This window comes from Anomaloglossus baeobatrachus, chromosome 1, assembly GCF_048569485.1.
Source record: "Anomaloglossus baeobatrachus isolate aAnoBae1 chromosome 1, aAnoBae1.hap1, whole genome shotgun sequence".
NCBI classification, from domain to species: domain Eukaryota; kingdom Metazoa; phylum Chordata; class Amphibia; order Anura; family Aromobatidae; genus Anomaloglossus; species Anomaloglossus baeobatrachus.
In genome coordinates this window covers 836,833,501-836,846,751 of record NC_134353.1, presented here as the reverse complement: position 1 = coordinate 836,846,751, position 13,251 = coordinate 836,833,501, and the positions used below count along the sequence as shown (strand labels likewise).

The 13,251-nt window shown below is 39.2% G+C and overlaps 1 protein-coding gene across 1 annotated transcript in view; it reads right to left on the bottom strand.

The window, feature by feature from the left end:
• Window positions 1-4,841: 4,841 nt before the first annotated feature.
• EDIL3 (EGF like repeats and discoidin domains 3) overlaps window positions 4,842-13,251 on the bottom strand; it is a 1,135,698-nt gene continuing 1,127,288 nt past the window's right edge. Inside the window, exon 10 of the mRNA XM_075325131.1 lies at window positions 4,842-8,953. Coding sequence (XP_075181246.1) covers window positions 8,804-8,953 — 150 coding nt within the window. The 3' untranslated portion in view covers window positions 4,842-8,803. The remainder of the gene's footprint in view (window positions 8,954-13,251) is intronic.

The following is a 13,251-nucleotide window of genomic DNA, read 5'->3' as shown; positions in this document are numbered from 1 at the left end:
TATATTTTGCCCTACAATAGCAAGTGAAAACAGGCTGGGGGACGAAAGGGCTTAAAAAAATGTTTTCTGTTCAGTGTGGACAATCCTTTTTAAGCACAATGTTTCTCAGCACCTCTCAACTCACTTCTGAAACTTTACGAGGTCTGACATTCTGTTGTTGAGTTGCTTTGATTCCAAAATGCTTCCACTTTTCAATACTACTACTCACAGTTGATTGTGGAATATTTTAGAGAGTAGATATTTTTCTAAATACCTTGATGAAACAGTGGTGAAATATTACAGCAGCACAGTTGGATTCAAGTAAGGTGGGCTTCACATCAGCGGTATTCTGCCGCAATGCCAGATCCGTCACAAATGCGGTACAGTTCAAAACAGTTAAATGGAATCACGACAAGATAAGGTCACATGTGGCCGCATGCGACCGCATGTGACCAGGTAGATATAGTAATTAGGTATACTAATAGATCACAGACTGAACATGAGTCAACAGTGTGATGCAGCAACAAAAAAGGCAAACACCATTCTAGGATGTATTAACAGAAGCATACAGTCTAGATCACGTGAAGTCATTATCCTCCTTTACTCCTCTTTGGTCAGACCTCATCTGGAATATTGTGTCTAGTTCTGGGCACCACATTTTAAAAAAGACATCAACAAACTGGAGCAAGTTCAGAGAAGAGTGACCAGAATGGTGACTGGTCTGCAAACCATGTCCTATGAGGAACGGTTACAGAATTTAGGATTGTTTAGCTTGCAAAAGAGAAGATTGAGAGGACACTTAATAGCTGTCTACAAATATCTTAAAGGCTGTCACACTGTAGAGGGATCAGTTTTATTCTTATTTTCACAAAGAAACACTAGAAGCAATGGGATGAATCTGATAGGGAGGAGACACAGATTAGATATTAGAAAAAACTTTTTGACAGTGAGGGTGATCAACGAGTGGAACAGGCTGCCACGAGAGGTTGTGAGTTCTCCTTCAATGGAAGTCTTTAAAAAGAGGTTGGACAGACATCTGTCTGGGATGATTTAGTGAATCCTGCTTTGAGCAGGGGGTTGGACTAGATGGCCCAGGATGTCCCGTCCAACTCTAATATTCTATGATTCTATGATTCTATGACCTAATCTTCCAGTGATTACATTTAACTATATTGAACTGTAACACATTTGTGATGGATCTGGTTTTGCGGCAAAATACCGCTGATGTGAAACCAGCCTAACACATTAGAATGAGCCATTCTTTTACAAATGTTTGCAAGTCAGAGTGCATGACTTGGGGCTGGATTTTATACAACTCCCAAAACTGTTGTCCATATAGTCTATTACCATCAATATATACAAATATGTGTTGTATATTATTCACATACAGTGATTGGATTATATGCATTGCACATCAAAGTTCCTGCTCATTGTATATTGGAAAAAAACTTGCAGTCTATATCTTTCTTTTTATGAGTCATTTTATGATTCATTTGCTGTAGGTTTCAGGATATATTAACAACTTGTAATTACAACTTTGTCAAACTTTTAGTATAGAATTAGCAAGTGCCTATCTATATTGGCAGAAAGTCTTCATTTGTACATACTTATGGGTTTTAGGTTTTTATTAAAGGTCCAGAGCTATTCTGAGAGCAGTTAGCCATTTTATGGGTATATTAAATTTCTATTAGAATGCTAGCTTGGCTGGTCACTAAGTGCCTCAAAAATGTCACTAGGTTTTATTAATTTGCTTGGGTACACTATTCACTGCATAAAAATATGCAAATATAGCTTGTCATCGTACAGATTTATTTTTCTAAATCAGAAGTGGATGCAGCTAAATAAAATGGAATATATGATTCTAAAATCTTATGTCTGTATCAAGGGAAAGAGGCCTCTTCAATGTTCTCCTCCTATAGGCTCACGGTAAAGAAACCTTAGTCATAAATAATACATATAGCATAAAACAGTAGACATACAGTATATACAACTACAATGCATCCGCACACTCATATTGATGGCTGATATACTTTTTGATAAAAAGAAGTGTAAGCTAAGTACCTCATGTTCTTGCACATGTATAACAATAGTGGAAGTTGTATATTCACTAAATGCAGAATGCTTATGTATTTTGCTAGTATATATGTCTATATATTGGATAATGCATAAGAGCAATTGTGTATTAAGTTAATAGTATAATAGTGCTGACCTTATTCTACATATTTTTAGCACACAATAATAAACAGTAAAGGAGAAGGGGTATGATGTTATGGTCATTCTGCATCAGTTGTGTGTGACAATAGTGGAAGTCGTATATTCACTAAATGCAGAATGCTTATGTATTTTGCTGGTATATATGTCTATATATTGGATAATGCATAAGCGCAATTGTGTATTAAGTTAATAGTATAATAGTGCTGACCTTATTCTACATACTTTTAGCACACAATAATAAACAGTAAAGGAGAAGGGGTATAATGTTATGGTCATTCTGCATCAGTTGTGTGTGACCCATTTGAGAAAACAAGAGAAGTAACACATAGGTCAGAGCAACTTACAATCTGGCTTCAATCACCACCATCAACTGCTCTAGAAAGTTACCTACAACTTAACTGTCAATGCCTTTAAGACAGTTGATCACTCCCTCATACTACAAATCCTCTTTTTCCTTGGATCAAATATTTTGACCTTGTATATCCTCATAGCTCAGTAACTGCACATTTAGCTTCTTACATACCCATACTACCTCCTCATCTTAACCTCTCTTTTTTGGTGTCCCTCAAGGCAGTCCTTTAACTCTCACTCTTCCTTTATACCTTTGGCTTGGCACAACTCATATAGTGCTATGGATTCCTGGACCATCTCTATGCTGATGACATTAAAATCTAACTACCCCAGATGTCACCTCTTTGCTGTTCAGAATCGAACAGTAATATCTTCTTGATTCTCATTACACTTTCTAAAACACAATGTGGACAAAACCAAACTCATCATCTTTCATAATCCTACCCAATTTATTAATTAGAATAAATGACTAGTGATGAGCTAGTGGCACTCAGAATGCTTGGTACTCTATAGAGTATTGCGCCATTGCTCAACGTCCAAACCTGTCTGGTCTATCGCTCTACTTCTGGAGAAATGCTCGAGTTTCCATATTTTCCATATTCATTTCCATTATACTTGCTACTCGAATCAAGCAGATCTGAGCATCCAAACTGCTTGATTCGAGTACTGCGCAATTAGTTTAGTGCTCAAATATCACAATAAATGACATTATTCTATCACCTGAGTCAAAAGTCCATTCCTTCGGTATAACCCTAGATTCAAAACGCACATCAAAATTTCTGCTAACTCCTGGAATATACAGAACTCAAAAATATTTCCAAAATTCATCCTTTCTTCAACCCCAAATGATTTAAAAATGTTTGTAAATGCCCTCATCTCCTACCTCGACTATTGCAATATCCTCACCTGCGGCCTCCGATCTAACACACTCACTCCTCTCCAATTCATTCTCCACTCTGCACCCAGATTTCTTCACCTCTCCTGTGGTTACTCCTCTTGTCATGCCTTCTGCTGATCACACTACTAACTTCCAATTCACCAGCAACTCCAGATCAAACAACTAACAATGACTTACAAGGCTGTCCTTAATCTGTCTCCCCCATACATCTCTGAACTAATTTTTCGAAACTTCCTCAAACAAAATTTCCAGTCCTTACAAGATCTGCTTCTTCTCCTTGTACATTCTTCAACCGAACGATCTCCAAAATGTTTACCCAGCATCCCCATTCTTTGGAATAAAGTGATTCAACTTATCCAAATCTTACACAATTGACACCTTCAGGCACAACCTGAAGAACTCATCTCATCAGCAAATCCTACAGCATGCAGTAATCCCACGGCCACCTCAGTACCACTGGAGCTTTTGCAACTCTCTAACCTAATGTCTTCTTCCCCGATACTCTAGACTGTAAATCCATGAGGCAGTGTACTCTCCCCAATGTACGAGTCTCTCATTGTTAGTTTGTTTACTGTAATTTCTAAATGTATTTTGCATGGAAACACTTTTCACATGTGCAGCATCACAAAATCAATGGTGCTTTATAAATAAAGAAAAAGAACATAGCACTATATGCATGTCCACAGAAAAGGTCCGTGTATGACTGTATGATTAGATGAACCTTATTAACCATAACTGTAAGCATGATGCCTGGATATATATAAAATCTCACTGGAACATCACTTTTATGGATTCTGCAGTGTTTGTTTAATGGGCTTGACCTAAATACTGTACAACAGAGCTCAAAATGTAGTAGGCAACCTCATCTGGACTTGATTTCAGAGCCCATCACTTAAAGGGAATCTGTCAAAAGGTTTTTTCAACCTCATCTGAGAAAAGCATGATGTAAGCAAAGATACATTGAATCCAATGATGTATTACTTCGATTACTAGGTGCAGCTATTCTGCCACAAACATAATTTTTATATTTAGGCATGTAGTAGAGCTGAAAGAGCTGTTCCACTCACACCAGGCTCTCTATAGAGATCATACATTCACAGTGAGGTGCCAATCACAGCAGGGATCGTGCGGGACCGCAAATAACATTGCACTCCAGCAATGATAAGGGTGCTTCTGTTTTAACAAACATAGCAAGTAAACAAGAGATTGGACCTTGACAAGACAGGCAGTCCTGAATTTTCAGTGTTGACTTTTGTAGCATGCTGGCTTCAGCTTACTTAGTAAAAACCTACTGACAGATTCCTATAATACTAGGGCCTTTAATTTCAGGGCTGAAAAACCCTTTAACTGTTGTTTTTATAAATTACATTGAATGAACAATAAAACCACAGAAACCATATAAAATGGCCTACATTTTTTAAAAGTTTATTTTAGGCTTGAAGACTAGACAATGTCATACTGATTTTACATCAACCTACATGATTTTAATATTTACAAAAAACATTTCAGTATTACACAGTTTGAAAAGTTGCAAAGGTTACTGTGTTTGATATTTTATACTTAGTGAGATCCCTAGCCATCACTTTATTATTTTGTATGTTGTACAGTATTATTTTGTCTTCAAAGCTGGATTAATTGCATCAAAAGAGAAAGTCAACATAAAACTAGAACCAGGTTTTGCAACAAGCCCTTTAGGTGAATGATTATAACACATTTTGGGGACTAAATGCAAAACAAGACGGAGTGATAAATATTTCTCTGACATTTTAGATAAACTTTGTCCTGTGGTTCTGATTTATGTCCTTAGAACATTTCCCTATTAAAAGGGTTTTAATGCGGAAAAAAAAATAAAATGGAGGTTTTCTGCCAGAAACAATGCAATTTTTGAGCATTAATACACAGGAATGTAGCTGAGATTCAATATCACACACAATCCATTGACATTAGTATACTGTTTCTGGAAGACACCATACATTTTCCTAATTCCATGGAATCCCTAAAGTACTATAATTATTGTGTGTTTTATTTGTTCGGTATGTATATAACATTGAGTATAAGCAGATGCTCTAAAAATGCAAAAGAAATTCTCCCAAAAATATTTTTCCTAATTAATTTGCTAATTCATATACAAAAAACTCTAATAGTAAAAGTAAACACTTCGAAACCTCTCATATTGTAACGGTAACAATTAACCAATCCAAAACCTTCCCTCGGCGGCATTCCTGCATAGATGCGTTCATATTTTGGCTGACACACTATATTGGTAGAAAGATTATTGAAAGCTTTAACATATAGAAGTAATAAAGATAAAGAAGCATAAATAAACACATGGTCATTCTGTCATAAATAAAAAATAGGAAAATAAATGTGAGTTACTTAAATATCACAATACTCAAACAAGTGTAATAAACGCAAATGGAAAAAATCAAATTTTGAACAAACACTATATCATAAAGTGCAAAGTGTGGGCAGTGTTTTCCAATAACTAATTTACAACCAAGGGTCGTTGTTATGTTTGACTTTCTCTTTAATATTGTTCACCAAGGTTGAATACAACATTATACACAATTTACATTTTTTTGAAGGACATTATACAGACAGACAGGACATAGACATCTAGTGGCATTAGATATGTAGCACAATTAAAACCAAAAGTCAAAAAATGTGGATCACAGGACCTCAATAGTTGTCATAGCTAAACTTAAAGAGATCAGTTAGTAAATATTAAAAGCCCCTTGTTTCTCTGTCTGGAAAGACCAGAAGAGAAATACTGAACGGAAGTTATTGGTCTAAGCTTTTTATGTCTGAATTTTTTTTAACTATCTACTTTTATTCTTATAATAGTAATACCTTTAATAATATATTATGTATTCTTTTTTTTGTCTACTCACTAATTTTTATTTATTTGTAAATCTTCCTTAGGTTCCCTATTTCCTCCCTTTGTCCTTTTGATAATCCAGTCTTGTCATTTCGAATTTCTAATCTTTTTTTTAATCTACTCACTAATTTTTATTTATCTGTAAGTCTTCTTTATGTTCCCTATTTTCTTTCTGTGTCCTCTTGATAATCCAGCACTGCCATTTTGAACTTCTAGTCTTTTTTTTGTCCACTCCCTATTTTGTATTTATCTGTAAGTATTCCTTAGGTTCCTTATTTCCTTTCCTTGTCCTCTTGATAAACCAGTACTGCCATTTTGAACTTCTAGTCCTTTTTGTTGTCTACTCACTAATTTTTATTTATCTGTAAGTCTTGCATAGGTTCCCTAGTTTCTTTCTTTGTCCCCTTCATAATCCAGTACTGCCATTTTGAATTTCTAGTCTTTTTTGTGCCTACTCACTAATTTTTATTTATCTGTAAGTCTTCCTTAGGTTCTCTATTTTTTTTTCTGTCTTCTTGATAATCCAGTACTAGCATTTTGAACTTCTAGTCTTTTTTTGTCTACTCACTATTTTGTATTTATCTGTAAATATTCCTTAGGTTCCTTATTTCCTTTCCTTGTCCTCTTGATAATCCAGTACTGCCATCTTGAACTTCTAGTCTTTTTTTTTTGTGTACTCACTAATTTTTATCTGTAAGTCTTCCTTGGGTTCCCTATTTCCTTTCTTTCTCCTCTTAATAATCCAGTACTGCCATTTTGAACTTCTAGTCTTTTTTGTTGTCTACTCACTAATTTTTATTTATCTGTAAGTCTTGCATAGGTTCCCTATATTCTTTCTTTGTCCCCTTCATAATCCAGTACTGCCATTTTGAATTTATAGTCTTTTTTTGTGTCTACTCACTAATTTCTATTTATCTGTAAGTCTTCCTTAGGTTCTCTATTTCTTTTATTTGTGTTGTGATAATCCAGTACTACCATGTTGAACTTCTATTCTTCAATGCTACAGGTCTTCCATCTATGACCATTTATAATACTGGTATCTTCTATGAAGCCCTCTAAAGCTCAAATGTGGCATCTACTGTTCCAACCTCTATATCACATTTCTGTCACAGTGTGGCCACAGAAACATCTTTTCTGAATTAATTGTAAGTTTAGTATCAATTTTAGGTCTGCAGTAAATTATTTCTTGTGGAACAGAAAATGGGAGCGTAAACACGTAACCAAAATTGGTCAATAAACTCAAGTAACCAGAACAAGTTGAGTAGATACCACCACATTATCACATTCTTTATCAACTGGTGTTACCAAACAGAAAAACAATATTTTCTTCTACACAAACACATATGTAGGTCGACAATTGGAGAAAGAAATTGGGTTGTATGTCATCAATACAATACACTTGCTTTCCATTTTTTTTATTTTTCATGTAGTAAGACTATGTTTAACAAATTGCAAACTAGAAGACACACCTATAGACATATGAAATGTATTATGTGTACAAGTCTATCATCTCCCTCCATGCTACTGTATGCTCCTAAAATAATTCCGATTAAACTAAATATATTTATGTATATTAATATATATATAGTGTATGCATATGCAATTCTCCTTACTATGTAAAACTTAGTACTGTTCTTATGCATTAAAACAAAAAAAAAAAAGTGTTTGCAAAGAAATATAATGCCTTGGGCAAATTCAGAAGAGATTTGCTAGTATAATATTTTTGGACGTCAGTGCATTCTATGTAATAAACTAAAAAGGATTGAGATATTGATGTATTGTTACGTTTATGACATGCAAAAAAGAAATCCTAGTCTTTGCAACACGTTTAGTATTCAGGTCATTGAGGAGGAAAATGTTTTCAACACAAGTAATAACATGCCTCAAGAACATGCACAATAGGAATGAAATTAAGAGGAAAATATGTTATTGAAGGTTTGTAATTTCACAGGTGTAAATCAAATGGATTTCTAAAATCTGAGATGTAAATATTAATATTTCGATAGGCACAAGGGAAGCAATTAGGATAATGCAGTCATCCCAGAGACGTCTTATTGCTACTCTGCAGCATCGGGTTTAAAGTTGATATGAAAACAAATTTCAGTTGGCGATTTCTTTAGCTGGGGCAAAAAAAAAATCCCTATAATTGCATTTTCTTTTGTTCGTAAAAATATAGACACGCAAAAGGAAACAAATGAATAAAATGATGCTGCCTCTCTTCCTAACGTATTTCAACCAGTGTGAACAACGTAGAAGAAAATGAAAACATTTCAATACAAAGGGACAGTATTTGAAGGGTATTTACTGGTGGGATCATTTTAAGGGCAGGCACAGACTACCTTGCAAAAACAGTTACCAGCCTACCAAAAAGTGAGCACTTGTTCAAATGAAAATCCATTCATTTTATCTTTCAGGTTTTGCACAGTTTTTGAAATATTCAAATGATGATTTCTTTGTGTTGAATCGTCAGATGATGAAAGCTGTCAGTCCTCTTCGATGCAACCTAGTAGCTCAGCTCTTAATGTGATTCGGCCATACCATGACCACGGTAGGATCCTTATAAATCTTGCATAGATCGGTGGATCAATAACGTTCTTTCTGTGTGTGTCATTGTCAAAATTTCCCTGAAAGACCTGGGAAGAATAAAAAAAAATATACATATCATTGGAAGATGCAGTATATAGTTAGTATTGATGAGCAAGCACTACAATTCTCAGTACTAGTAACAAGCCGTCGGATGCTTGGATGGGCGCGACGTGAGTTCAGAGTATAATGGAAGTCAATGGGGAGATTTAGTATTTTTCCAGAAAATATTCCAGACTAATGTTTGAGACCCCCATTGACTTTCATTATAATCGGTACTCAATTCACACCCATTCAAGCATCTAACTGCTCATAACAAGTACTGAGTATACAACTATGGTAGTGGTCACTCATCACTAATAGTAACTTAAGACAGTATTGCAAAATTGGCTAAGGTCAGATGAACCTAATGATTTTTCTGGTACCTGCCAACCAAAAAAATGTGCATTAAAAGAGTTTACTTGTCTTCTACAGAAGTTGTTTCCTAAGCCTCTTGTTTGCTTGGATTAGGTGTTGTCCTGCTTTATTGACAGTTTGGACCAGAGGCAATATCATACTACTGTCCCAAACTGTGCACTCTCCGATGTGGCTGTATGAGGCATTTGTGTCACGGGGGTGTACGGATGGAACAGGGGCTCCTAGCCTTACTCTAAGACTGGGGCCTCTGTGCTGTCCCTTATTTTGAGGGTAGACATTATGGTAGTCAGGCTCGAACCTCCAATGTGGCCCTGTCTCCTGTCCAAGCCCTTATACTACTTCCCCCATCCAGGGAGTGGGCCAGAAACCCAGTAACCGAAACCCAACAAATAATCAAAGACAAGGGTAAATGAAAACTTGTGAACACTGCACTCAAACACAAAGGAGGGACAGTATGTGAAGTGGGGAGTAACACAAAAAGAGTAGGAAATAAGTACACAACTAGAAGACTCACACACTATGCTGAACCACAGCTTGAAGATCACCATACAACTGGATACCAACAAGAACCAGGAAGCAGAAAGCTATATCCAGCACTCAGCCCCAGAATCTTATAAAGGCTGGAGATAGTGATCAGCAACCTGAGCTCTCAGCAGCTGATCACAGGCCAGCAGAAATTAACTCTCGCCGTACTGGAGAGCAGTGAACCAGCCGATGCCCATAACAGGCTGTGCAACTAAAGCATCCCAGGCAGTTTGTTGAACTCTGCAGTCTGAACAGAGTCCGATGCCGCCATGACACTAAGTGAGTGCAACACAGAAAACTGCATGACACCTTGCTTCTATAGCATTAAAGGAGCACAGTTGACTGAAGCTGGTTGGGATCAGACACTAAGGGCGGCTTTGCACGTTGCGACATCGCAAGCCGATGCTGCGATGTCGCACGCGATAGTCCCCGCCCCCATCGCAGGTACGATATCGTGTGATAGCTGCCGTAGCGAAAATTATCGCTACGCCAGCTTCACATGCACTCACCTGCCCTGCGACCTGCCGCTCTGGCCGGCGACCCGCCTCCTTCCTAAGGGGGCGGGTCGTGCGGCGTCATAGCGACGTCACACGGCAGGCGGCCAATAGCAGCGGAGGGGCGGAGATGAGCAGGATGTAAACATCCCGCCCACCTCCTTCCTTCCGCATATCCTACGGAAGCCGTGGTGACGCCGGTAGGAGATGTTCCTCGCTCCTGCGGCTTCACACACAGCGATGTGTGCTGCCACAGGAGCGAGGAACAACATCGGACCATCGCGTCAGCGTAATTATGGTTTATGCCGACGCTGCACCGATGATACGATTACGACGATTTTGCGCTCGTTAATTGTATCATCTAGGCTTTACACACTACGATGTCGCATGCGATGCCGGATGTGCGTCACTTTCAATTTGACCCCACAGACAACGCACCTGCGATGTCATAGTATGCAAAGCTCGCCTAACAGGGCATTTCAGCGGTCCATCCAGCTTTACTGCAGCACCTGCAAGCTCTATAGAAAAGATCTTGTAAGCACTGTGTATGTTCAGATACTGCAGCTAGATTACACTGTTTGCCAGTGACCTTTGAAGTGAACAGTAAGCAACAAAGTTAAAAATAATTCCAATCTTGAGAACCAAGAGTATTTTTGATAGCAAGTAAACACCTCAAAAGTTGCTAATTTTTTACAAGCATTTTGCAAATGTACTCATTTAAAATAATTTTTAAAGTGATTGACCATAGTTTATTGGTCCTATGAGAAAATAAGGATTTATTTTTACTGAAGGTAAGATGCTGACGGTGGTGTCTGGCAATAGTTTAATTCTCTATCCTTATTAAAACAACCTGTCATGTCCAGAAATGCTATTTACCTGCAGATTATCTGAGGTAAATAGCATTAAAATCATGCTAGGCTATATTCACAGGCAGCGTTTTTGCAGTTTTTTTTCTGCAGCTAAAACCTGTTCTCTTGGCAGTAAAATATAGACTGATTTACAGCCAGCTATCACAGTCACTTTTCACTATATAGTCTCTGTGGCACTTTGATTGACAACCTTCTCTGCACACACTGATTGCAGCAGCGCTCATAGTATAGAAGGTGGTGACTGTGTGACGCCCTGGACTAGTCAGGTCGTCCCAGGTAGTCACACACACATACACCCCCTCCCCAAGTAGGTGACAGCAGCCAACCAAGAAACCCTTGTCACCACCCTCCAGGTTTGAGGTCCACACCAGGGGGGTGGAGCCAGGCAGTTGGCTCCGCCCACCGAGGAGTTCACAGGCCTGGAGGCGGGAAAGACACAAGTTCAGACAGAAGTTCTAAAGCAGTGTGAGGAGTAACTTTGACAGTGAAGGAGGGAGGACAAATTCAAGGGCAGACCTGTAACCAGGCCTGCCAACAGACTACTCTGGTGGCTGGGTTGGAGCTTAGTCACCTTTGGCAAAGAGGCAGACAATGGTGGCTGCCTGCAGGAGCTGGGATTACAGCCGGTGGAATCGTAGGGACCGGGGTCGGGCGGTGGCCCACTGGTACCGAACCGGGGAACCGATTGGAAACCGGAGCACCAGGAGGGGTACTCAAACCCAGTAGAAAGCCCTGAACCGACAGGGCCGTGTCAAATCAACTGATTGAGGACTGGACTTAAGAACCTATCCCACACAAGACCTGTTAGAAGACAACAGCCCAACCATACAGGGTAAAGCCACCACCAAGGCATAGAGACCCAAAGGGCCAGCATCTGCGGGCAAATGGGCTCCTACGGCATATACCAGTTGGGGAGCGGACTACCGTTGCTTAGGCATAGGAGTCAAACATTCATACAAAGAGGTGCAGGAGAAAGGCGGAAACCACCAACCTATTCTGGGAGAAGCTGCAGCCGGCTGCGGGCCTCGTTCATCACCCCATTTGGACTACCAGATACTCCAGTGTATTATGTCATAGTGAGTACACCAGTACCTTCGGGCTGCGCACCGCGCCGCACCGCATCAGCACCCAGCACGCATCCGCTCCCACGCCTCAGCACCTCCCTCGGGCCCCCGGGACCATCGTTCCACTACCCACGGAGGGGTCAACACAAAGCTGCACAACACTGGCCCCAGGAGGCCTAGTTAACGGCAGCGGTGGTGTCCATCTATGCACCACAACCCGTGGGTGGCGTCATGAACTTACATCCCCCCTTACAAACCACCGTGGCCCCGGCCGTGGAACTCCCCATCAAGTCCCTGCCTGTAGCGCCAACTCCCTGGCAGAGCGACGTGACCCCCGGGTCCGTGAGAGGCTCGAGCCACCACCCACCGTACGAGCATGGATCCAAGCAGCTCGGCGGTAGCAGCCGAGCCCGCGGGGCGGTACAACTGTAATCCCTCCCTGCACCACCACGATGATTGGAAAAAAGTGGCTACAGGTAGGATATGAGTTCATTTTGTTCCTGAAGCTGCTACTCCAGAAAAGCAGCCTAACGTGATCCTAATGCTATTTACCAGCAGATTTAGCACATGTGCAGGTAAAAAAGTCACTGTTCGTTTTTGTTTTGTGGTATTCATTGCCATTTTTTATGTCAAATTCTTGAAAACATCACTAATGTATTTAGCTGAAAGTAAAAAACAGTCTTTATTTTTGTTTGTCGCTTTTGTTATAACTTTATAGAGCAAAAAGTCGAACATTTTCCAAAATGATGTAAAATTTGCACCATAATACCAGGTGGGGTTAATGACAGTCTAAAATAACTGGAGTGCCTCCTTTGTGCTTAGTTATTCAGGCATTAGGTAAAATCATACATTGAAAAATGTTGATAATGTTTTGTACATTTATGCTGTGTCTTACACATTGATTGGTTTGTCCTGATTATTGAAATAATGTGGTTCCTCAGGTTACAATGGCCTCAGGATACAACATATAATGTTCTTT